The sequence below is a fragment of the Ambystoma mexicanum genome, chromosome 1q, assembly GCF_040938575.1.
Source record: "Ambystoma mexicanum isolate Mex_15411 chromosome 1q, UKY_AmexF1_1, whole genome shotgun sequence".
In the NCBI taxonomy this organism is placed as follows: domain Eukaryota; kingdom Metazoa; phylum Chordata; class Amphibia; order Caudata; family Ambystomatidae; genus Ambystoma; species Ambystoma mexicanum.
In genome coordinates this window covers 1,118,327,586-1,118,354,853 of record NC_090922.1, presented here as the reverse complement: position 1 = coordinate 1,118,354,853, position 27,268 = coordinate 1,118,327,586, and the positions used below count along the sequence as shown (strand labels likewise).

The 27,268-nt window shown below is 44.2% G+C and overlaps 1 protein-coding gene across 1 annotated transcript in view; it reads right to left on the bottom strand.

Moving 5' to 3' along the window:
• AKNAD1 (AKNA domain containing 1) overlaps positions 1-27,268 on the bottom strand; it is an 869,453-nt gene that overhangs the window by 745,035 nt on the left and 97,150 nt on the right. Inside the window, exons 2-3 of the mRNA XM_069641860.1 lie at positions 15,527-16,701; positions 4,594-4,666 (exon numbers count right to left, since the gene is read on the bottom strand). Of these exons, the coding sequence (XP_069497961.1) occupies positions 4,594-4,666; positions 15,527-16,693 (1,240 nt within the window). The 5' untranslated portion in view covers positions 16,694-16,701. The remainder of the gene's footprint in view (positions 1-4,593; positions 4,667-15,526; positions 16,702-27,268) is intronic.

The window sequence follows — 27,268 nt, the reverse complement described above, 5'->3', positions numbered from 1 at the left end:
AGAGTTATGGGTCCTGAAGAGAGAGGTCTTCCATTGATGGCCTCTACAGGTTGCATGATGTCTCGAGTTTCATATGGAATGTGGTGGGCAGTGACCCAATCCTGATCTATAAATATCCCCATGGCCCCACAATCCACTAATGCCAGAATGTGGTAAGTTTCTTTCTTGGATGGCGATAGAAAGGCCTGCAAGATCACAGGGTTGTTTTGTCCAGGAGAGTTCAAGGATGGAATAGATGTGGAGCAAACATCTCTCTCCCGAAGCTGTGCTCCATCTAGGATCGGGAGCTGGCATTTCCCGAACGCAGTGGAGGTGCTAAAGGACATTCTCTCACAAGATGTTTATCAGAGGCACAGTACATATACAGCCCGGTGTGAATCCGTCACATCCTTTCTTGCGGGAATATGGGTCAGCGGAAGGCTCCTAGTTGGATGGGTTTTGGGACTGTGGTCGGGGCCGGAGAGGGCTCAGGTCTAGAGGAAGGTTCTATGGAGATCTTTTGGTAAGGCATTTTAGTCTTCTTCTTTTCCGCCTTCCCTTCCTGGATTTGTAAAGAGAGGTCCATATGAGCCTGGAAGGAACCTGGGTGAGCTACCTTGACTAGCTCGTCTGTTATCTCTTCATTCAGTCCTCTTCGAAAAAGGGTCAAGCAGGCCTCCGAGGACCAGTCTGCTTCCTTGGCCAGTTGCTTAAAGCGTGTTACATAGGTAAGCATATCCTGGGACCCTTGTTGGAAATCCAGTAGGCGTTCTTGGGCACTGTAAACCTGTTCTGGGCGGTCAAACATGGTCTTTAGAGCCCGTACGAACCCATCATAATCATCCAGGAGGGCATCTACAGAATTAACTATGGGCGTAGCCCAAGTTAATGCATTCCCGGAAAGATGCAAAATCATAAAGCACACCTTTGCCCTGGGGGTAGAGAAGTAGTAGGGCTTAAAGGTAAAGTGTACTAAACACGAATCAAGGAAGCCACAAATGTTCTTTGATGAGCCATCATATTTATCCACTACTCCGCCCAGCAATTCACTTTCCTTGGTCGCGGAATCACGTGGCAGGATTAGTTGTTTTAATGCGGCATTCTCGGCTTTGAGATTCTGAACTTCTGTTAACTCCTGCATGCTGCGCATGAGGTCTTGAACTGCAGCCTCCATGTCCGTATCTGTATCAGTTTGTTGGCGTCTCAATCTGTCACAGGTTTCCCCCCTTCTCACCTGTCTGTGTTGTTTGTTGGAGTTCTTCGATGGAGTCTTCTTTCGCACAGTTCGGGTCTTGTATAACCCTGTGTGTAGGTCCTCGGGTTCCAGCGTGCGTTCAGCGTCCCGTCTCCTGGGAACATTCAGATGTCTGGGACAAGTCCAGGAAATGGCGAGAAGTGCACTCGGGGAACGAGTGCAAAAACATCCGGGAAGCAACAGAGGCCAAGAAGGGAAGGAATAAAGGAGGAGGAATTTAGGGGACCTGGATCCAGGAATCAAAGGAATTCGCCGAACGAGCCGCAAAGACAGCCAGATGGATGCAGGCTCAGGCAAGCTCACACCATTCACCCCTGCCTGAGCAGAGATGCCCATAGCAGGAATCCCACAGACGGGGGCACTTCCTTAGGTGGTGTCTTGTAGGTTGCATGATGGCCATGTGACAGGTACAGTCCGGGAAGCGGAGGTGGAGAGAGAGACAGTGGCTGTATGAGCCAGCAAGGCAGTCAGATGGAAGTGTACACAGGTAAACTCAAAATGCCCATGCATGCCTCAGCACACATGTCAGTAGGGAGGGAAGGAGAAATGTTTAAATTGTTTAAATTGTTTCATTTCTTTGTATACAGTTGGGTAAGTACTTTCTCAAAATCTGAATTTTGCTGTACTTTTTGTTTTCTTTTGGTTCATATGCTTTTTTCTTAACATGTGGGTACATTTTAATGTTGCTAGTTTTGAAATGTAGGGTGACCTCAGAGGGTGTTACTCAGGGCTTTTTTAAAATATTTTTTTATTTACTTGATTTAATCGGATTAGCAATTTTTACAAGAACAAAAAAGAGACATAACTGTTGCAAGTAAAACATAGAACAGAAAAACAGAATGTTAAAATGAACATAGCAGGAACAGAAACTGTTTGTCCTCACGATTTCTCAGGTAACTGACTAGTCTGGATTGGACCTATGGGTTGCTCCCACTTAAAATTTGTTTCAAGATCTGTGCAGTCGCTATTACCCATACAGTCTTTTCACCGCTGATAAGTCTTTCCCACCACAGAGTTTCTTCAAGAATGTGTGCAGACACCAGAAGAGCCTTCAGGTACCTTGCTCTTATAGTTAAAGTTCCCAGACAGACCAAGAGCAAGTGTCTTATTGTTTCAATCTGGTCGTTCCCCTTACAGAAACGGCACTTATTCGTACTTGAGAGGCCTCTAACAGCTAAGATCTCATTTAATTCTAGAAGATTGAGGCGTGCTCTGAGAAAGATGTTCCTTAGTGATTTATTCGGAAACTTTTTCAAGTAGTTCTGTATGCAGTTTAGTTTCCTTGCTTGCGTCGGTAAAAGAACTGTCGATTTAAATTGGGTGGCAGTATCCAAGGTATTGATCCAATCTAATTCATCCATTTTGTTTTTTACCTTTGTGGGATTTTGGATCAGCTCTTCTTCATAGATTTGAATTTCCCTCCACTTCTTTTTACAATTTTGTTCCCATTCTTTAAGCATACTGCACCGTTCTCCTGTTGTTTCCAGTCTTATCACGTTGAGAATACAAGGGCGGTTATCCAGCAGGGTTTTCCTATACAACATCATGCTGTTCCATTCAATTATGGCTTGAAGAGAAAGCAGGCTTAGTTCACGTCTGATTAGTACCATAGAAGATGATTTTGGCAAGTGTAACACCGACCTCCAGAAATACCCTTCGAGTTGAAGCCATTTTTTTTCGGCATTTATGGTATGGCTTCTACCCCGTATGAAATGGATGGCACCACCTTCGCTCTGTAAACGTTGATTGCTGGCACTAAGGAAAAACGACCCCATTTTGTATCCATCGCTCTGGCTTGCGCAGTGAGCTTCCTTGTTTTTTCTTGAGGAGCTTTTTGCATAGCCTTGTTTGATTTAGAGGAGTCAAGCGTCGCCCCAGATACTTGAATGTATTGACCTTTTCTATTTGAGTGTCTTCTATGAACCATTTGAGCTTTTCTTTTTTCTTTTGGGATTTTTCCAAAAGCATGATCTTGGTCTTCCCTATATTGATCTCTAAATTATTAGAGCATATGTAACAAGCCAAGTTGTCAAGCTGGCGCTGAAGGCCAATTGGTGTATGGTCAATTAGTATCATGTCATCCGCATACAAAAGTCGAGTAGTTTTAATCAGGCCCATTGTGGGCGGAGATGATCTTATGCGTCTTTAAAGTCACCCATGTATGCGAGGAAAAGCGCTGGCGCCACAGGGCCCCCTTGTTTAACCCCTCTCAACGATTGGTATTCCTTCGGATAACCAGCCCTGTTGATTCAGGCGCACCCTCATTTTGGTGCTGTCATGAAGTGCGCGGATAAGCTGTAAAATTGCAGACGGACATTGCCACAATGTTAGTTTGTCCCATAGCCTTTCTCGATTGACCTGGCCAAAAGCTTGAGCCAGGTCAATGAAAGCCACAAAGACTCTCGGTCCCCCTCCAGGATTTTTCTCTTGATGATGTAAGGGCTTTAAGTGGGCTGTGGCTAGCTGGGACAGAGCCCCTTATTTCGAACCATAAATCCCCCACTAGCCCTAGTCCATAACAGAGCAACCCTGAAGTCGCTGTAAGCACCCACTTGCCCCAATCTACAGAGCAGGCCTGAAGTCTCCCGTCCTCCTTTTTTACTAAATTGTCTGTGGAATTCTCTGTCGTGCTAATTCCTCCTCTAAAAATGATTGATGCTTGTTTTGCCTAACATATTTCTAAACCTTCTTAAATAATGTCAGGTTCACTTAGAAGCCCTCGTTTTTCACAGAAGAGTTAAACAAATGATGAACTACAATGTTTGGTAGTAGGTGAGAATCCTGGGGCTTGGGTCTCTGAAAGATATGTTTAATTTTGTACCGAGGTTAAACACTCAAAATTATGTTAATCACTTCTACCCAATGCAAAATAACTATGTATGTTGGTAAGTTTGCTTGATATAACAATTCATATTTTTGTCAACCTGCTATAAGCACATGTGTAGGTACAGGAGTGTAATATGGAAGCAGGAGAGCTGGACTCCCAAAGTTACCAAACTTGTGTGATCCAGGCAAACAGCCTTCTCTCGCTGTGGCTCGGTCCAACTTAAGTATTGAAATTGGGAGTTTATGAAACAGCGACCACTTTAAGGAAACCTATATATAGAAACTGAACAAGCATTACCAAAGCCACTAGTTTTGGCTTTGGTGAGTGCATTGCAAAACAAATTCATGAGAAGTCAGACAATGAGGATTGTTCCTCCACCCATAAACCCAAAGAAGCATTCTCACGTCTCCTGTCAGTGCTGCCACTGGCCCAGTAAGGGGACCTCATCATTTTCCTTTTTACACCAGGCCTCAGCAAACCCTGTGACAGCTCTGCGTGAACAATATGTTATTAAAGACATTGGCTGAGTTACCTTGGAGACGTGCGTCCATTGCTCCCGGTGAAATACCAAGATTTGCACCAAATGGGTCAGAGTCAGGAAACTCCTGAAAAAAGTTGAAATATCATTTTGAAATTATTGATGGTTTTTGAAATGCAGAAGTTTATTGCTACATTATATTCATGGATGTACTTGTAACATGAATGCAGTCAACTAGTCTTTGAAAGTGAAATTTGCTTCTGCCCAACATTCCACATATAACTTGCAGCTCCATGGATTTCCATGGCAACTATGGCATGCTATTACTTTAAAGTGTTTCCTAGTCATCGTGTCAGTTTCATCTCAAATCAAAGTTCATATGAAAGCTAAAATCATTCCAAATTCGCAGTAAAAAAATCAACATTGATTAATTAACTATGTCTAATTTCTGCAATCAGAATTGTCAAAGGGAATTCAAAGAGATGCCATTTTAAATTTTCCAGTGCAATTGGAAAGCATTGTGGTTGTCAGCGGCAGACCTGGGGTGGCACGCAAAAAGCATGCAGCAAAACCTAAAGTGAAGAAGCTGGTATGTGCCCTGCACTATGGGCCACGTGTTATGGATGTGTGTAGTGTTCAGGTAGGATGGGGAAGGGTGCTGCCATACAGGAGGCTGCTTTGTCCTCCCTATAGGCTGCAGGCACTGCAAGTACATCGGGACTACACTACCCAGCATGCCTCGCGCACAGACAACCAATCAGGGATCGGACCGGGCGTGGTACGCCCCAACGTGCATGCGCGAAAACATCGGCACGGGGCTTGTGCTCGAGATCGCCGAGGAGAAGGACGTGAGACACCGAGCTCCGCAGGAAAACTCGTGCGAGGGGCCCCGCCCCGCCTGATTGAGATTCCGGCCCCTCGCCATTTCTCAGATAAGTTTGGGACGCATACCCAGGGGATCGAATCCGCGCAACACCCAGTCCTGAAAAAGCCCGTAGAGGGAGTTTTGGGAAGCGCAGGGGGCATAGTCCGTGGGGAGCCGCGTCATTAAGCCTGGGAAGAAAGTATGAATGCGGCATGGAGTGAATGACCGTGTGTATGTGTGACCAAGAATAACACATATTCTTTCTTTGTAGCGGAAGACGTGACCAGCCTACACCGCCTCTGAGACACAGCACAGACTGACAGCTTATCAAGAACCGTGCAGTTGGACCGGACAATGGACCCAAGCTAAGTGTTGCATGCTAGACTAAATGTGACAGTGGTTGCCCACTGCCAATTGTACTGCCCAAAGGGCTTAATTGTTTGTTTATGTGATTCATAATTCAGAAAGCGTAGTGTCTGGCCCAGCCTGTAGGCACCGCAGGAATTACCATTCGGTGTGTTATGAAGATGATGATGAAGGTGTGCAGCAGTTGAGCCTCACCCAATCTCCCCCTACCTACCTATAACCTCGCCCTATTCCTTTTCCCGGTTTTCCTACAACCCCCAACCTAACCCTCTTTCCCTGCCCTGGTCGTGAAGGCCTGCGTAAGCTACGTCTTGCAGGTATCAAGACCAGTGTGGGGGTAGTTGGTACATCCACTCCTGCGCCAGGTACCGGTGTGCAACCTTGACAGAAGCACAAGCCCACAAATAATTACGGAGCCTGAGTGGGTTTGATACCCTGCCCCATTTCTCGCAATATGGAGGAGATTGCTAAAGTCCTGCAGGATCTGCAAAACGAATTGGCAGCATCTCGACAGGAATACGCTACCTTATCGGTTCAAGTCCGAAGTCTGGCAGCGCAGACCTCTCCCTTACCTGGTTCGGCCCCGGTCCCCGTCCAAGTGCAAGTGTCACCAGAACCCACAATTCCTCTGGCACCCCCAGAGCGTTATGCTGGGGACCCTCAGAAGTTTACTACTTTTATCACTCAGTGTCGCCTCCAGTTTCTTACTAAACCCACAGCCTTCCGGTCCACCCAGTCTAGGACGGCCTTCATCATTTCTTATCTCACGGGGGATGCCGCTGCATGGGCCAATCCATTGGTGCATAAGGACGACCCACTACTCTATGACTGGGATAGGTTTCTGGGTGAGTTTGAGAAGGTATTCAATCGACGGGCAGCCACCCTGTATAAGGATAGAGAGCTTTTGACGCTCATGCAGGGAAACAAGGAACTTGTGACATACGTTACACACTTCAACCGCTTGGTAGCGGAAGCTGAGTGGCCTGCCGACAAGCGGATATCTCTATTCTATCAAGGTCTGCGGGACGATCTGAAAGATCTAATTGCCCAAGTTGATCCACAGCCGGTGGAATGCTCCGACATGATCGATCTTGCCTTACGTTTGGATCATCGCCAGGCTGAGAGACGGGGCGATAAAAGAAAAGGTGAACCTCGCCCGATGGTCCGGTTAGACCAGTCTCGTGGACCTCGTGGGCCGGTAGAAAGGTCTGGTGAGGACGAACCCATGCAAATCGGTTCCGTCCGTGGACCCTTATCTAAGGAAGAGAAGGAGCGACGGAGGAAAGAAGGTGTTTGCCTTTATTGTGGTTTAGCCGGGCATTTCGTGCGGGAGTGCCCCACGAAGCCTAAGAGTCAGGGAAACGCCTCCGCTCGGCGGTAGTGGGGGTCACCTGACCGAGCTTTCCGGAGATTAGGGCCCCAGTCACGGACAATCGTAATTATGCTCCCCATACTAAGATATCGGGTCAATTGAGCTATTCAGGACACCAGAGGTTGGTATCCATGCTGGTGGATTCGGGAGCAACGGGAAATTTTATTGATACCAAGTGTGTTGTAGCATTAGGGATCTCCGTTCACCCGAAGGTAACACCAGAGCCAGTTCAGGCGGTTGATGGCACCCCTCTCAGTTCAGGTCCTATTACTCATTGTACCCAGAAATTGACCCTACAATGTGGGGAATCACATTGGGAAGAGATCATCGTTGACGTGATTGCCGCCCCACAGTTCGGGATTATTCTTGGACTACCCTGGTTACGTAAACATGATCCAGATATTCAGTGGGTTACTGGTCGGGTCGCATTGAACTCCACTTATTGCCAAACACATTGTAGACCATAACCCCTCATAGCTTCGTGTACCATTGGTACCGTAGAGGACCAGCCGGCCAAGACATGTGTTACAGATCTACCCAAAGAATACTCCGACTTTGCGGATGTGTTCAATAAAAAGGCTGCAGAGACTCTGCCTCCGCATAGATCATTCGACTGCAGAATAGATCTCGAACCGGGAGCTGTTCTCCCATGCAGTCGTATCTATGCGCTGACAGAGGCAGAAAATGAACATCTTCGCGAGTATATTGCTACAAACTTGCAGAGTGGTTTTATTCGCCATTCCAACTCGCCAGTCTCTTCCCCCTTATTCTTCGTTCCCAAGAAGTCCGGGGAGCTCCGGACCTGTATCGATTACTGCGGGGTAAACCGAATTACCATCAAAAACCGTTACCCCCTTCCTCTCATACCTGTTCTGTTAGACCAAGTACGAGATGCGGTCATCTACACTAAGTTGGACCTTAGAGGCGCTTACCATCTAGTGCGGGTGCATGAGGGGGACGAATGGAAAACCGCCTTCCGTACAAAATTCGGATTGTATGAATACCAGGTTATGCCATTCGGCCTCTGTAATGCACCCGCAGCCTTCCAACACTTTTTGGATGAAGTCCTCCGAGAGTATCTGGACATCTGTGCAGTTGTCTATATAGATGACATTTTAATATACTCTCGTAGTCCTCAGGAACACGTCCAGCACGTTCACGCTGTATTATCTAAATTGCGGGAACATCAACTCTATGCTAAGCTAGAGAAGTGCGAGTTTCATCGTATCACCTTTGAATTTTTGGGGTATTTCCTGACACCCACCGCGGTACAAATGGACCAGAAAAAGGTGCAAGCGATACTAAGTTGGCCATCCCCTACTAACGTGAAGGAGGTACAATCCTTCCTGGGATTTGCCAACTTCTATCGGCGCTTTGTAAAAAACTTTTCGGAATTAGTGACACCAATCACCAAATTACTACGTAAAGGATGTACCTTTGTGTGGGATCAAGCCACTGAACAAGGTTTCCAACTACTTAAGAGCGCTTTTACTAACGTACCTGTCCTGAGGCACCCTGACCTAGCCCAACCATTTATAGTGGAGACCGACGCCTCCAGCTATGCACTAGGGGCCATATTGCCTCAAAGGAATCCAGAATCAGGCCTACTCCATCCAGTGGCCTATTATTCGCGAAAACTGCTACCAGCTGAGGCAAACTACACCATTGCGGACCGTGAATTACTTGCCATCAAAGCCGCCTTTGATGAGTGGCGGCATTATCTGATGGGGGCTCGGCACACAGTGACTGTAATAACAGATCACCGGAACTTGCAATTTATCCGGACTGCTAAGAACTTGAGCCCGCGGCAATTGCGTTGGGCCCTGTTCTTTGCGGAATTTGATTTTGTAATCACATATAGGCTGGGCACTAATAACCTAAAGGCCGACATTTTGTCACGGTATCCTGATCCTGTCAGTAAGACAGAGAGTGTTCCACAGACCATAGTTCCACTGGCACGGATTGTTGGTGCTACGACTGGACTATTTGAGACGATTCAGCAAGAATTATGCATGCAGGATTTGCACAAGTGGTGTGCAGAAGACCCGCAACATCAGTTAGTTGCTGGGCTCCCGTATCACGGCCAGCAACTCTTCTTACCCACTACCAAACTCCAGAAAAAAGCCATGTTTGGTGCCACGATTCACCTCTAGCGGGCCACCCAGGTAGGACAAAGACCCAAGAACTGGTATCACGGTATTTCTGGTGGCCTACTTGGCGGCGAGACGTACAACAGTGTGTGAGTGACTGCGGTACGTGTGCACGTAATAAATCCGACCACAGTAAACTAGCATGGTTGTTGTGCCCATTACCAACACCTTCTGCACCCTGGCGCTCCATCACTATGGATCTCATAGTAGATCTACCTGCAGTCCAGGGGTTTACCTCCATATTGGTGGTTGTTGATACGTTTTCCAAAATGGCACACTTTATCCCTTGTATGGGAATACCAACCGCAGGTCAAGTCGCAGAGCTATTTCTTCAGCATATAGTACGCCTCCATGGACTGCCCTCCCACATAATAACGGATAGGGGACCACAATACACCTCCCGCTTCTGGCGTGAATTCTGTAAAATCATAGGAATCGATGTGGGCTTGACATTGGGCTATCATCCGGAAACAGACGGCCAAACAGAGAGAGTCAATCAGGGGCTAGAACAGTACCTGCGCTGTTTTATTGCCAGTCGGGAAGCAACTTGGCTGCAACATGTGTGGTTGGCGGAGCTAGCGTATAACAACGCAAACCATACTTCCACAAAGCAATCACCCTTTTACTGCCTTTATGGCTACCATCCCAGGGTACTCCCTGTTGCGTTGGCAGATTCCGAGCCGACCCTTCCAACCATAACAGGACGGAGGAAGTGCATGGAACAAGTGTGGAAAGAGGCGCAGGATAATCTTGTACAATCCAAGACCATCTACAAGAAATATGCCGACAAACATCGTCGAGCCTGCCCTCAATATCAAGTGGGAGACATGGTTTGGCTCTCCACTCGAAATATAACTTTGCATGGACCACGTAAATTACAACCACGATATCTGGGCCCATTCCCTATAGAACGAATAATCAATCCAGTAGCCGTGCGTTTGAAATTGCCCCCTCAAATGAGAATACATCCAACGTTCCATACCTCATTATTGAAGCCAGCCCCCAAGACCATCAAAACCCAGAAACCACCACCCATCTTAGTACAAGGAGAACCCGAATATGAGGTCCAAGCAATCCTAAACTCTAAACAGGATAGGGCAGGACGGGTTTTGTATTTGGTAGATTGGGTCGGGTATGGGCCTGAAGATCGCTCCTGGGAGCCACCCGCTCATATACATGCCCCAAGACTGCTGCGCACTTTCCATCGCAACTTCCCAGATAAACCCCGGCCTCCACCGGCCTTCCGTGGGGGGGGAGTGATGTCAGGGGCAGATCTGGGGTGGCACGCAAAAAGCATGCAGCGAAACCTAAAGTGAAGAAGCTGGTATGTGCCCTGCTCTATGGGCCACGTGTTATGGATGTGTGTAGTGTTCAGGTAGGATGGGGAAGGGTGCTGCCATACAGAAGACTGCTTTGTTCTCCCTGTAGGCTGCAGGCACTGCAAGTACATCGGGACTACACTACCCAGCATGCCTCGCGCACAGACAACCAATCAGGGATCGGACCGGGCGTGGTACGCCCCAACGCGCATGCGCGAAAACATCAGCACGGGGCTTGTGCTCGAGATCGCCGAGGAGAAGGACGTGAGACACCGAGCTCTGCAGGAAAACTCGTGCGAGGGGCCCCGCCCCGCCTGATTGTGATTCCGGCCCCTCGCCATTTCTCAGATAAGTTTGGGACGCATACCCAGGGGATCGAAGCCGCGCAACACCCAGTCCTGAAAAAGCCCGTAGAGGGAGTTTTGGGAAACGCAGGGGGCATAGTCTCCCAGTCCATATCGTTCGCCCCTGCGCCGGCATACGAGATAAGTACTAGTCCTGGGGATCGCGAGCAAGTTATTGACATAAATTCTGGGATGAACAAAAAGTGTTTTGCAGCGCGTGTCATGCATATATGAGGAACGCAACATTGGCATTGTAAAACAGAGAATACCCGCGCCGCAAGCCACGCGCGGCGAAGGTCGCGCTGGCATTTATACTGACGACTTGTTTTGCTAGAAGACAAGTACGGCGAACAGCATGGTCCGTGGGGAGCCGCATCATTAAGCCTGGGAAGAAAGTATGAATGCGGCATGGAGTGAATGACCGTGTGTATGTGTGACCAAGAATAACACATATTCTTTCTTTGTAGCGGAAGACGTGACCAGCCTACACCGCCTCTGAGACACAGCACAGACTGACAGCTTATCAAGGACCGTGCAGTTGGACCAGACAATGGACCCAAGCTAAGTGTTGCATGCTAGACTAACCGTGACAGTGGTTTCCCACTGCCAATTGTACTGCCCAAAGGGCTTAATTGTTTGTTTATGTGATTCATAATTCAGAAAGCGTAGTGTTTGGCCCAGCCTGTAGGCACCGCAGGAATTACCATTTGGTGTGTTATGAAGATGATGATGAAGGTGTGCAGCAGTTGAGCCTCACCCAATCTCCCCCTACCTACCCATAACCTCGCCCTATTCCTTTTCCCGGTTTTCCTACAACCCCCAACCTATCCAATCAACGAGACCCTAACCCTCTTTCCCTGCCCTGGTCGCGAAGGCCTGCGTAAGCTACGTCTTGCAGGTATCAAGACCAGTGTGGGGGTAGTTGGTACATCCACTCCTGCGCCAGGTACCGGTGTGCAACCTTGACAGAGGTCAAGGTGTATATTTGAAGACTACATTAAGGTAATATGAATACTAAACATATGTATTTTGTCTAAAACGAGATATGTTATGCGCAGGACCATGCCATTGACTCTATGTTGGTCATTTTTGTCTCCTTTCTTTCTAAATTTTTGGCAGTTGCTACAATACGTGGAATAATGGTATGTGTTCATTTTTTACAGTATTTACATTTGTGATTGAATGGTTGTTTTTAAACAAGTGCTGTGAATTAACTATGTGAATCTTGAACATCCAGGTTCGCCCTGAAGAAGGAGAATTTGTCTCCCCGAAATGCATTGGCATAAAAATTCTAATTAATGTGATGATGGCATGCTGACCTCTGTTCACATAAGAAGTTATTATGGAACAAATATAAGAAATATATGAAGTTTGACCAATTGGAGGTTTCCGATGTGTTCATTGTGAATGACTTGGAACACGATATGGAACACTGTGATTTTTTTAGCTGAATGAATTTAATCTCCAGTAACACTGAGGGGAACAGTTGGAGAGCGACTGACTAGCTTGGTTTTTTAACTGAGCTTTTTGCATACACTATTTTCTGCAATCAGTCACAACAAATGAATTCCCAGAGACATCAATTAGGGGTTGCTTGGGGTAGAGACTGCTAAGCCAAGCGATGCCCTGGGCAGCCATAGAACTGGATCTGCCACTCCTGGTCACACCAGTATTGCCAGTAGCCCCTGGCCCATTCCCTTGAAGCATTAAAACGGATTGGTTTCATCCCAACCTATTTTGTTTGATGAAACACCAATTGTCCTGATATAACTCATTATGGATTTGATACTGCTGGAGTGGGCGGAGCCTACAATTATTCCTAATGGGAATTCAGGACATACATAGACACCCTTACCACTTAAATTGTGTTCCTTGATTTTAAAATGATAAGAAACTATTGCTAGGAAGGAATGTGAGAAACATCTACTGGAATAGGAATTGCAAAAAACACATGCATAGCAGGAATGCATGTCTCATTTACTGGCATAAAAAATCCTTAATTGTATTTGTCTGTATACTTTAAGCGTTTCTGTAGTATTTGCTTGTCTGTAGTTCCCATAAATGTGTGACTTTTCATATCTCAGGTGTGACACTTATTTGCAAAAACTACAAAGCATTTATCTCTCAGTACATTTGTACATTTTATAAATCGCCTTGATTTTTGTAGGGAGAGTGAAGTCTTGGTGGATCAATTGCTTCCTGTGAGTAACTTTTCATCCTAAAGCCTATCAAAGGTTTTAATAGTAACAGGTACGATTCAGGCTTTCATCCTTTTGATGTTAATAAACCAACGACTATTAAGGCGGAGAACAGTACAATTTGGTAGTGAGAACATTATAAAAGGTAAATTATGTTACCAAGGGCTATATAGAAAAATAGCGTACCACCCGGTGTTGCCCGCGTTTGCACTTGGGGGTCTGATATAGCCTTGTGTATCTTATATTGTGTCATAACTTCAAATTCTTGAAAAATCGCAAAATCGGCCCTCTGTCGAAATCGCCTATACTGATAGCACAGGGACAGACTCTGCTCCAGCCCTGTGCAGGATGAATGGGTGGGGTTGGTGAAATTTCACTATCTCCAGTACACCACAGACTGGTATGCTGACCTTGGGCCACAATTTCAGCCTACTAACTGTTACAGGGTTGGAGCCAACGCCTATACTGATAGAACAGGGCCAGACCCCGCCCTGCGCAGGGCAAATGTGTGGGGTTGGTCAGGTTTCACTATCCCCAGTACATCCCAGACTAGTATGCCGACCTCGGGCCCAGACTTCAGCCCACCAACTGTTGTGGAGCAGGAGCCAACAACCGCAAAATCGTCAATCTCCCAAAATCGCCCATACTTATAACACAGGGCCAGACACTGCCCTCTGCAGGGTGAATGGGTGGGGTTGGTCAAATTTCACTATCACCAGTAGACCCTAGACTGATATGCCGACCTTGGACCAATATTTCAGCCCACCAACTGTTATGCGGCTGGACCCAACCCCGAACATACCAACAAACTTTCCCAAATATATATATCGATAAAAGAATGAATTAGCTTTGTTAAATACAGACAACTGTTTCTGATAAGGATGGACTACAATGTAGAAATCACTGGAGGTTGCTTAAAACTAAATACAGGATGAGTGGAAATGTGGTCTGAGGCAGTACCCTACTTAATATGTGGTTGGCAATTAAAGTAGTCTTTTGTCTGCTTTGGAACTGTCTGTTATTGTATTAACTGTACATTTACTATAGTTTTTTTCTCATTTTTGATACTCATTTATGCAAGGTAATCAGCGTCAAAGGTTAGGTGAGATCACTTCCTGTGATGTCATTGGGGTGAAAGAACATGTGCCGTCACTGCCTATGATAAGATCAGGACATGATGTCACCTGCGCTATACCTGGCATTTTGGTGAATTGATGTCCCTGCATATTACACATTGGGCCTCATTATGTCCCTGGCGGCCGCGTTATGAAGGGTGCCGGAAAGGTACCGGCACCGTTCATACCGGGCTGCCACATTATGAGTTTGCTCGCGGGTGGTGGTATGCACGTCTGGTCTGGCCAGACGTGCATACTGTCACCCATGAGCAGACCTGGATTCTAACAACAGACCTGTCATTAACGGGTCCGTTGTTAGCATCCTCCCCATTCCCATTGAGCCCCCTGGGGGCTCATATGGGAATGGGGACGTACCGGGTCCCGAAAATGGGATTTGCCGGGCCCGCAAATGTCATAATGGCCCGGTAAATCCCATTTTTAGGGACCCCGGACCCGAGATGGGGATAGCCATGCCGCTAAAAACGGCATGGCTACCTCCAAACTCGTAATGAGGCCCATTGTCTTCTTTTAATGAGGGAGGGTGCTAAAGTCCCCCATCGTCATTTACCCTTCACTTTCACTTACCCCTACTGATTTAACTCAATTAGCCCTTCACCCAAACACGCAGGCCTTGCACCGGGATTTCACCTTGGAGTCAATATTCACAGAGGTCATGGGAGACAATACCTTGCAAATACAATTAACTGCAGACAGAGACTAATGATACCTCATTTTACACTTGACAAGTACACAATTGTGCTTCTTAAATGATGCTGCCACAATGAGATCTATCAGAATTGACACAAAAAAAAAGTGCCTTTGTACAATCGAGAGGCCTTGTAGGCACACGACTGGGGTACTATTTGTGTTGGAATATCCTCCTCACTCTAGGTAAGCATATAAACTGAAGTAAATTGAAGACATGCTCAATTAAGTTTAACACTGTATGCTCAACTAAATAAAGAATGTAACATTCTTTTATGTTTGTTTAATTCATTCTCATTGCATTTTACTGTGTGTGTAAGGAACAGTAAAAGAAGGAACATTGATTTCTATTGAGTGCTATGAAACTAATTGTTTCGCCCATCCTAAGGGAGATGCACTAGCTTCCCAAAGCAGCCAGAATCCTCTTTAACTCTGGAGGTCAGAACTGAATCCACAAGATCACTTTAATTAATTATCAGAACAGAAGAGGGAGAAAGGTATCTCTGATAAAGAAAATAAATTGCATAGAAATGGAATAAAAGTCTTCGCTTACCATTTCAAAAGCAAGCTCTTGTTCTAGTCGCTTTCTGTCTGCAGCTCCAAATGATGGCATGGCCTCTAACACATCTTTGACAATGGACGATTTACCACAGAGGTTAGGAGAGGATGTTGCTCTTCTGATTGAAGGTAATGGTTTCCCATTACTAGTTTTCTTTGGTATTTTAACTTTTGGAGCAATTTTTGAAAAGTCAGGGTGGCGATAATGAACTTGGCCTTGGCCATATTTCAATTCTTGTGAAGAAGCTCTTTTTTCACACTGATGTTCTACAGACTGGATTTGTTTCTCTGCTCTTTCAAATTCACACAGGCTGTCAAACTTTTCAACCTCTGTTTCGTTTACAGAACTTTCCTGCATGCAGCTGTTCAGATCAACACCAGAAGTATCTGCCTCATCTGGGATGGAATTCTTTTCCAGCCTAATAATTTCCACATCATCGTTATCTTCAAAGCTTGATCTTTGGCTTTTCCAAAAGTATCTCTCCAATTGTTCTGTTTCCTGTCTCGTAAGCTCACAGCCTTTGGAATTGCTGGCTTTGCTAATGATCGTTTCATCGCTGCTTTCAGCAAATGAAGTTTCTGGGATTGTTTCAGAATCAATAAACTGGCTGGAATCTAATTCACTATCTTCGTAAAAGTGACGGAGTAGAACATCTGGGAGCTTTGAATTTGGGAACTCTATGAGATTAGTTCTGGTTGGAAACACATCATTAGACACGCTCTTCTCTCTGTGAAGAGCACTCTCTGAATAGGTGGAAGGACTCCCAGTACAGGGAACGCTATCATTACTTGTCATACAACATTTCTGGGTAACAAAGTATTTTTCAATGAGATCGTCTTCAGCTGCATTTTCTTTTACGTGCATTTCACTTATCTCTAAACTGTTTACGTCAAGAAACTCTTCAGTATTACCAGCAGCATCACTATAATTCCAGGCATCAATGCATCGTTGGAAAATGCTGTCTGCGTTGCCATCGTAGGGTAAGTCTTCTTGCTCCTCATCACTTGTGTTTCCTGGGACATCAAAGGTGTCCTTCTGTATGACACCTACTGAGCCTACATGTTCCTCATGGTCACTGTTCCCAATGCTTTCATCATCATATGGTCCCATACAATACGCCTCTGTTGAAAGTGCATGTTTATTGAACGCATTATTGTGCATTACAGCTCCTATGAGATAAAAATACAGATTGAAATATAATAGAACTATGTAAGGCTAATACCAAATCAAGTTTCAGATGTATTTTTTACTGGAAATATTGGCACTCGATGTTAGTAACAATACATGACCAAGTTACACTTTTTTGACGAGGTTATATATCAACCCTACAAACAGCTTCTCATGAGTGTTGGCAAGATGAATGTCAATGTTTTTGCAACTGGGGGAAACCCCAATAAATTTGCCCCTGTGGATTGTCCCGCCATAAATAACATGGTATCCAAAACACATTTTGCATTCTAAAGAGACCCAAGAATTTCATTCCATTAAGCAAATGCTTGAATAGACTTACACTAAATCAAGACACAGAATGCCTCACTCAGGTTACCAAAGATTCTTTCAGGTTAAACAAAACGTAAGAGTGCATTTTATAACTGTCAATACTTTCTCCATGGATGAGGGTACTAAGGAAGAAAAACCAAGAATAGTTACTTACCTGTTATGGTAAGTTCTTAATTCTTAGTTTCCCACCATCCTCTAATCCAAATGCATGCAAGTAGACTGACCATGTATCAAAGTATCAAAGTTGCATGTAGTGCACTCAATGAAGAAAGAGCCGACTCCCTGATTCCCCTGCCCTACCATTCATCTACCTTCTTTCCTCAGCCTTAAATTCCTTTAAAAGTCACTGAATTGAATAATACAGTCATATTTAAACATTCTTAGTTTGAGTGGGAGTTTGTTCCAAAGCCATGGGCCCTTGACAGAGATACTGGGGAGCAGGCTGCATTGCCTTGGATGTGTGGTTATATTTGTTGAGCCCGAACATAAGGTAGACTGCTCTAGTTTGGATAGATTCGAGTTTACAGAGATCATTCTTTGAGAGTCTATGTAGATGTTATTGCAACAGTGCCTTTCTGAGAGAACCAGGAGATTGTCTAGTGTCACCTTATGGTCGGGATAGAGGAACTGTATGATTTTCTTTAGCATTTGGAGTTGGTGGTGGAATTAGCTTCATATTGCTCCAATTGTAGACTGATTGAGAGGGTTGAGTTGAACAGAATCCCGCATATTTGACTTTGGCAGCAACACCTTGAGGAGTTCTTAGAGTATTTGGCCAACTTAATTTATTTATATATTTATACAGGGGTTTGTACATTGTTGCTTCAGGAAGGTGAAGTGTTGGAGGGTAAATTGCCCATTGTGTGGAGATGGACATAGGGTGTAAGGAGGGTAAGAATGAGACAAGTAATAGAGCTCAATATTCAACAAGCTAAAGTCCTGACAATCTGGCTATCAAACAGCAATTGCAGGCATAAGTGGGTCTACGCTTATAATAATAATAATAATAATAATAATAATTCGTCCCTGCTATGGAATTGGGAGAATTAAAGGGGCAATGGTGGGGACCACTGTGAAGGACCAGGAGTAAAATATAAATGCAAGCCATGTTCTGTGAAAGTGACATTCTGGGGGAGTGAGTGTCCAGGTGCACTAGATAACAGATATGGTTGGTCTGGTTTTTTTCTTGAAGAAGTGTGGTGATTCCAGGTTGAAATTTAGACATATGGGAGTAAGTGATGTATTTACCAATGGTCCCTCTATTTGCGGGAGGCTTGGGATTTTGGGAGTTAAACTGAGCGCATCCAGGCAGGTTCAGCAGAGCTGTTTAGGGTCCGTTTGGGAGGGCATGTTCTTCATGGGGGCTTGCTCACTTCGGGGAAGCTTTTACGAAGAGCAATCTTCTCTGAAGCAGGAGTTTGCATGATCATTCTATGTATTAATAGCTCATTGATCTCGTTTCTGCATCTTGATTGCATTTTCAATTATGTATTGCATGTATACTCTCATTACAAATCTTTGCTTAAGAATTGTTACTTGTTTGTCATACTCTTTTGGTTACATACAGTTAAACCTTAATCTTAAGGATATGCATTTTGGAATGTTAATAATGATTCTAGATGCTTGTTATGCCCACAAGAGAAATACAGAGTTCATTTCAGTTGACTTTCTATATATTTTAGTTTCTAACTTGCTGTTGACAATGTAAAGCTCTAGTTTAAAAATAATATACTGCGCCTGTTTTATGTTAATGTTAGTCTGACAGAAAAATGATGTCTATTTATCAATTGTATGTATTCCTCCAAAAGTCAAGGTGTGTCATCTCAAATGATTCAAATTCCATCTATGTATCTCACCCCTAATTTAAAATGCTTGATAAAGTTCTGTGATGTGTTTTCCAAGGGTATTGTATCTCAGATTTTGATATGAAAAGATGTTCTAAAAGGATGATATATCAATCACCCATTGTGGCTCTGCATTACTGTAAATAGATGAGGTTTTTAATATAAAACTATTGTTCTTTAGCTTGAATTTGTAAAAGGTTCAACAGCACAAATGATGGTTGCAGAAACTTTTTTTGCATGAAATACACAAAATAACACAAAGTGTGCAGTAAAACTATTGGTACCCATGTAATAGTTTGCAAAATGTTCAAAATGTGTGTGCTATCACATATACATGATTCACTACGTGCCGACAATGGACAGAAGAGAAATACCATAAATAATATCACAAAAAGTGAATTCCTAAGATGAAAATGTACTGCAGTTAAGAAACACAGGATGAAAAGCAGGACGCAATTTTTAAAAATACATTTTCAATCAAGCAAGAGGATACAAACAGTATATTATTATAATGGAATTCCCTATATACAGAAGCAAGAACCAGGAGCAGTCAATTAATACCTAGAATGGTCATCAAAATACCTGTTTAAGAGAAAGTTGCTTTCATCACCAAATACACAACACACAGTAATCACTTACTCAGAATTTCCCAAAAATATAGCTATACCCTGTCCAACGATAAAGATCTCAATATTTGGCAAACCAATAAATATTGTGTGGAAATTGCAGCATATACAGTTATGATCTAAAAAATGTATGAGATTGTAATCAGCCAGATGAATTAATATACAATCAAGAGCTTCATGAAGGGTAGGACCAAATATTGGATATGTATAATCTATTGCACCTGTAATCAAGTTTACCTTACTGGCACAACCAGACAAATTCAATTAAGAATCCTTTAGCAGTATTGCGAGCGTTAAAAACAAGGACATCAGATGTCCTCCCTTTACCCACTGGAACTCCGAAGATTATGATTTCAAACTAGTAAATGTAAAGTTCTTTGGACTAGAACACATATTAGAATCAGCCAGAGGAAGAATGAGAGAACTTTATTTTCATAATAACTCATAAACAAGATGGAGTCCGATTCTATTCCTCTTTTTAAACCGGATATCATTACCATACATAACACAGCACCTTATAGAGACACTTGTTTCTCCGTACAATCACCCTTCATTCACTCATCCCCATATTCATACTTCACATCACAGTTAGGAGCCTACTTGAGCCCAGGTCTCCAGATAGCATGAGTACTAGGCCTTTTTACACATGAAAATCTTGTAAATATGACACATTTATTATTTTCCTGTGTCCATTTACACACAACTTTAGAGCGAGCAGAGGGCAGTGTAAAGGTCAGATAACTTGGCAGAAACCAGAACGCTTCTTTTGATTTTTATCTACATGGATGTAATTGCAAGCCATGGAGAAAAGCCTCTGAAACTGAATGTGTTTCTCTGAAGCCTTTCAAAAAAAGAAACTGCACACTGTGATGAAAGGAATGGTTCATTACCATTCAGCTTCTGCTGTGTTGATGCTCATGGAGCAAACAGAAGCACTGTGCATATTTATTTTCCTAGCACTTTAAGGAGTGTATAATGAATAAGATGGAAAAGTAAGTTGCAATTGAGAATTCATATTTTGTAACAAATTATGCTTTTATCCCAGTGAAAGCAAACGAGTATTGCACAATTGTATTTTTCAGAGTTGCTGTGCTGTGTGCATAACCATTCAGAGGCAGATCATTTTTGCACTTATAATTTAATTTACACTCCAATTATAAAAACAGTGTGTGAAATGATGAGTAGGCACAATCTAGTTTACATCCATTCAACCTTGCAGTTAATGGGGCACATTATTATAAATGGTCACTGGTAGTAGAGTCTTTGCTCAAGGATGAATGATTTTCATTACACCAATCAGAGTAGTTCTAGCTTCTCAAATCTTCAAGACTACAATTAAAACATCCCAAACCTGATTCTCCCGGAAGTGCAAGCGCTGTTCAAAAACAAACAAATGAAAGTTACATTTGTAATTGAAATAGAAACTCAGCAAAACCTGTCCCTGTGATAGTCCAGATGGGTATTTACCTTTATGTAGGATTCATACATGGTTCCTCCAACATCTAGGCACAGTGATTATTATACCTCAGTCGATAATCAGTTTACCGACCTCTGAAGGATATTAGCCAATAAGATAGCTCAGACGGATGAGCGCTCGTTGCTGCGATCTGTGTGTGATTTGTAGGTTATAGGTTCGGTAAAGGACTACCGACTTCGGTTTGGTGATAATTGTGATAAATATGTTCTATGTACAGCGCATTGCCAAAAGCGTTATATAAATTACCATTTGACCATGAGATTAGATATAGAATTTAGCATGGAGTCCTTGCCTCGCTGCACTGTTGTAGCATAACATTGGCAAACCATAAAGTAGTAATAGCTCCAGGAAATTAGGACTTTCATTAAACATCAAAAGATAACTCTGCTACCAAACAATTCATGTTTGCTTTATATGTACTATGTAATTGGTCAGGTTTTCAACATTTAAATATATACAGGACAGACCAAATGGCCAGACCTTAGAGAAATAATGAAAGGTGTATTCTGTCACAATGCAGAAAACTGCCTCATAGTTATGATTTCCATACAGTTTTTGTACAAGTCGGTTTGATGTCAGATACATTTTACTCTCTTGCAAATAAGAAAAGTCATTTTACACTCTTGAAACCACATTTACTCTCAAAGTTAAAAATAGGGAGTAAAATACTCCCACCTCAAAATCTTATCTGGAGCACTGCTTGAGCCCGTCAATTTTCACACAGAATTTTAATATATCAAACACTTTTTTATTTTAATATCAAAAACAAGTATAAAAACATATCTATCTCTTGTACAGTTCATAGTGATAGAAGAATACACCACAAACAGATGATAATGTGTAAAACCTAATATAATTAACACTCAAAACCAAATTTATTTTGCAACAGATGCTTAAGTGGTGGGGTTAGTACTACAGTGCCATTTTTTCACCAAGACATTGTACCAGTTTTTTGGCACAGTATTCGAACTCTGGAACCATAACACACTGATCTGGATTATCCTACCCTTTAGTTAACATTTAAGACTGGTCATTCTCTATCTAGTGTATGCTTTTAACAGATTGTACTTGGCCAGACTGATCGTTGACAAACCACAGGGCTGGAACTGAAAGGCAACCAGTCTAGGTTTCTACCTTCTCAGACCATATTTGCCATCCGCAATATACTGTCTTTCCAACATAAAACATGTCAATACTTGTGTTTCGGCCTTTACATCAAGGATCCACTCGTACTCCACGGAACGCTCCTCATTTTTTTCAATTAGGCCTTCAGATTTCAATACAAAGCCCAAAGCAAACAGGTTTTCTCAGACACAGATTTTCTGAACAAGGATTTCACAATCCTTCTTTCTCTTTTTCGATGTTCAGTTCCTACAAACCAAAATCATACAATTCAAACAATCCTGTCTCCTATTATGAAAAACACATATGTTACAAACAAATATTTCACACATTCACCAAGGGCTCGGAGAAAAAAACACTTAGTTGGGACTTATCCAATTCAGTGCCTTTCACTGCATTCTATGCTATTGTAACATCTGAAGCGGATTGCCTTCACTCTTCACACGTCCTCAATAGAGGGTTGGCTTTCTGTTCTACCAAAAACAGTGGAACAAAGACATATGCAAAGACAGTGCATTTCAGTGACATATGCAAGCTCTTTCTTTTGGAGATGGGCGAGGCAGTATGACAGTGTTGTGTAAGTACTTTCTGCAGACACTTACTTAACATGGCCCTTCTGTGTAGCTCTACTTGTCCTTTTATTCCTTTTTCTGAGCTCTTTACTCCAAATGCTCCCCTCTTGGGGCTTCTGATCCAAAACACAATTCTGTATAAAAACGAAATGTATGTGCTTGAATCTATCATGCATCTTTCTTTTTGTTGTCCCAAGTAAGTGTTGTTTCTCCGAGCCCTTGGTGAAGGTGTGAAATATTTGTTTCTAACATATTTGTTTTTCATAATGAGAGAGAGTATTGATTGAATTGTATGATTTTGGTTTGTATAAGCTAAAAATCAAAAAAAGAGAAAGAAGGCCTGTGAAATCCTTGTTCAGAAGCTTGGTGTCTGAGAAAACTATGTATTTTAGATGTTTGGGGCTTTGTATTGATATCTGTACTGATGACGGTGGTGGGAAGGGGGCAGCCTCATCCCCCCAGGCGCTTTAAAGTAAGGCATGCACTAGGTCCAAATCCACAAGGTCACCAGCTACTATGAGGACAGTTTGCACCCCCACCAGCCCCACCGTCTATTCATTGTTCTAAAATGCTGCAAAGATGTTTTTTTCACCCAAGAGGAAGGTGCCCTACAAGGCCACGATCAGACACTGGCGCCTGCTGTGCATGTTATTTCACACTGACCAAAGCATGACATGGCCCATTCCTGGGTGACCACGAGTTATAACCCATATAACTGACTAAACCCTAAGATCCATGAATTCTATGGCACCAGTTGCCCTTTAACCACCAAGGCCAAAGTAACAAGTCTTGAAATGTTCAAAGAGGATGGACAGGGCATATCGTTGAAGCGACAATCGTGTGATTTGTATTGCAAGGTGCTGGGAGGGATACATTATAGTTCAAAACGAGGGTGGAGACGTTGGAGCCGGATGGTGCAGAGGGAGTGAGTGAAATGTGTGTGTGAAGGTTAGAGTGCCCCAGAACCTCCTGTGTGTCTGTCTTAAGGTCTGCCAAGTGCACAGTATGAGTAATAAAACAAGCTGCATAGAAGGAGTATAATGAATTTGTTTTCTGACCTTCCACGTGAGAAGAAGATGATCCCTGCAGCACCCACGTGATGGAAGATGGACGGACTGGGCTGGGACCAATAAACTGCCATCCCTTATGGATAGACGTAGTACATGTAGAGGTTCCACCCAATCAGCCGCATGGGTTTTTACTGTATGTATTGCATCATTTATTATGATGTTTCCCTTTATAAGATTCTGCTTGTACTACTTGTCGGCAGAATGTTCTTAGCAGCACAGTTCTTTGCTGTTGCTCTCATCTGCGTGTGAGATTAAACTTGTTATCCTTACAAGATCGACTTTCCCTAGCGGGTTGTATTCTATCTGGTGTGAGCGTTCAGCGGCGTGCCTTTAATTTGTGACACCGATGTGATTCCAATGCCCCCGTAAATATGGAGGCTTCCAGGCCGTTTCTCCAGAAGAAGCCATGCCCACCTACAGAGACCGTCCCCGAAAGAAAACGTGTTTTGAGTGGTTTAGCAGGAGATATTTTTAAAAAAGTCAGCTCTGCTCTTTGAAGCAGGGTGCAGCTCCGAGGAGAGTGCAGGCCGGTGTTGGAACCCCGTGACGGGTGAGCACGCACATGTGAGTAGACTCTTGTAAGCAATAACAAGTAGAGTACAGTTGCATGGGGAAATGTGAAAGGTGTGAGTACGTGAAGAGTGAGGTCATCGATGTGATGTGGATGAGATTAGGGTTATTTTTTGGTAAAATGTGTATTATGGATGGAGTGTTTCAGTCAAATATTATAAGGTAAAGGATTATAAGGTAAGGCAAAGATAAGGCAGGGATCCACTCCTCAGAAGGGGAGGGAAGGTGGTACCACAAGGCAGTATAATATTTAAAGGAGATATATGGAAATAAAAAGTAGCAGTCTCGTATAAGCTGGAACTAGTAGTGGTTGTTTGTTTAGCGGGTTGGTTTAATTTATGGTGGTTGTGTTTTCTGGGTGAAAAACAGGCCCCAGAAGGGGCAGTCATTGTGTGCATCACGGTGTGGGATGATCTTTGGGAGAGGTGCGTGTGCGTATGGAAGGGTGAGAGAGAAGGGTGGGGTTTCATTTTCTTGTTTTTGATGTTATAAGGAAGCAGAAACGTGCGTGGCAAATTAGAGGGGTTTTGCAGGGTCAGTAGGAGATAGACAAAACTAGCATGAGGGGAGGAACACCAATAGAGCACATATACAATGCCCTGCCACTGTATCATCACAGGGTGGAGAAATATCGTAAACAGTGGGTCACGGAGACAGGAGGGGAGGAATGCCCTGCACATGACCAGGGCAGGGCTCACACAACTAGAGTATTTTGGAGCACATGTCCACATTTTTATTAGCCAAAATATAAGAGGAAGAAGCTACAGAAGAGAAAAGGGATTCTCGATCTTTGGCATATGTTCGAAGACGCAGAAGATCAGAGGAATGGAGTGGAGGCGCAGATATAGGAAGATGGGAAGTGCAGAAAGGGAGAACGAGAAGGAGGGGCACCAGTGGAGGATGGGGGATTATATCCCTTGCCAAGATATCCTGCAGAAGGGTACACTAATCCAAGCTATGTACCCACTGCGATAGGGACCCCTTGTGCTGCGGTAGGGTCTCCTGTGCCATCAGTAACACCATGGGCTACCGCTTCCCCACCTCCGTATACTCACCCACCAGAAGTGCCGACACCGGTGGGTTATAGGTCAAGGGAGTTTGAGGATAGGATGACAGGATTATTAACAGAAATGAAAAGGATACAGATATCCCCAGAAACAGTGAGGGATTATAAGTGCATTGAGAGAATGGTCGGGAGAGTGGAAGTCAGGGGAAGTGCTGCTTAAGATGGATACTGAAGGTATAAGACGTGTAGGTGTTGAGAAAGAAAGGAGCCCGGGTGGGTGGATTATCCTGGGAGAGGAGAATACGGTGTTGGGAGAGGATGTGAAGGAAGGTGATGCTGATACGTTTACAGAGGATCAGAGCGAAGAAGAAGGGAAGGGTGAAGAGTCGGCTGAGAATACAGCCCAAGAGGAGGTTTATGGGGGGCAGGGGGCAAGTTGAGGAATAGGCACAGCCAGATAGCATTAGTAAAGAGAAGAGGAATCATGAGGAAAGGCGTGGGAAGTAGGGGACAGATGCAGATGCCCCTCATACATACAGAGGCAGTGAGGACACAGTATGCACCCTAGCCCCAAATTAATAAGAATAATTTAATTAAGGAACAGCAGGAGCGATCAAGTGGATCTATGAATTTGAAACACAAAGCAGGTGTGCCCCTGGCAATAGGGAATCTTAAGAGCCTGTTGGTTGCTGTAATTTGGGACCGGGCTGGGGATGTGTGGGTTAAGGCCAGATTCCCAGGAGCAACTCTGGGGGACGATGCGCACGATGGAGCAGCATTTAATGTAGTAAGGGTGATGGTATGGGACGCACTACTGAGAGCCTTCCCGGATAGCCCTGATCTACAGTCTTTGATGCAGTATACCATGGGTGATGATGAAGATGCAGCTAGATTTATTCTTAAAATGCAGAAGAAGTGTAGAGCTGAGAGGGGAGGCTGAGGGATCAAACAATAACGGGAGGCTGAAGAAGGTGCAGAAGGCGCAGGATAAGATTGTGTATATTGAGGTGAAGGGATGGCCGGAAATACAGAGTATTATAGTCCATCATTGTAAAATGATTAAGGAACGGGAGGGGGAAACAGCGCAAAGGCGTCAGGGGGATGAAACAAAATGTTGGAGAACAAATTGTCAAAGTTAGCCGTTCAGGGGCCTGTATTAATGGCAGTACAGGTAGAAGCACAGAGAGCACTCAGCAAGTTGTGCTACTATTGCGGTGCTCTGAGCCGAAGGAGCACAAGGACAGTGCGGCAGGGGACAACAGTTCCCCGGCCCAGAGTGGCAGCAAGTGGGGCTGTAGCGAGGAAGAGGGGGATTTCGAGGAGCAGAAGGAGCGTGGTTTGGACCAAGGGGAGGTGGGTTCGGACAGTCTTAATGTTGGAATTTTTTCAGGTGTGGGAATTTTTTCACCTGCAGGAGCAGGTCTGCAGTGGGATATAATTATGGGCCGCAGCAACAGGGCCAAGGGTCCCAAGAACTAGGGTACCAACATCAGAGTAAAGGGTACCAGAATCAAAAGTATCCACGGGGCAATAGCAAACATATAATCAACAGCCCCAAGCACACAAGCGCGGCACCTGCCGCAACAACAGCAGGGCGGTGCTGTCCCAGTAAGCAGGATGCCAGGTGGGGCTGCTGCTCCCTTTTGAGGAGCAGCAGTAGTAGGAGGCAGCCCCTTCTTGTTCCCCGGAACAAGCACGTATCCTGATTAGAACAGCCCACAGAGAGCACTCACGTGTCCAGTCATTCGATGACTATCCACCCTGAAGAGGAACCTTTGGTATATTCATTGTGGACTCTGGTGCAACTAAATCGTGTATCATGGAAGGAAACTCTCCACTATTAGGAAAATATTTTGACATGCAGGGATTTTCTGAGGCTATTTCCAAGGTTCCATACACTGAGGAGTTGGATGTAAATGTGGGAGGAAAGGTAGTACGGCGCCCTTACT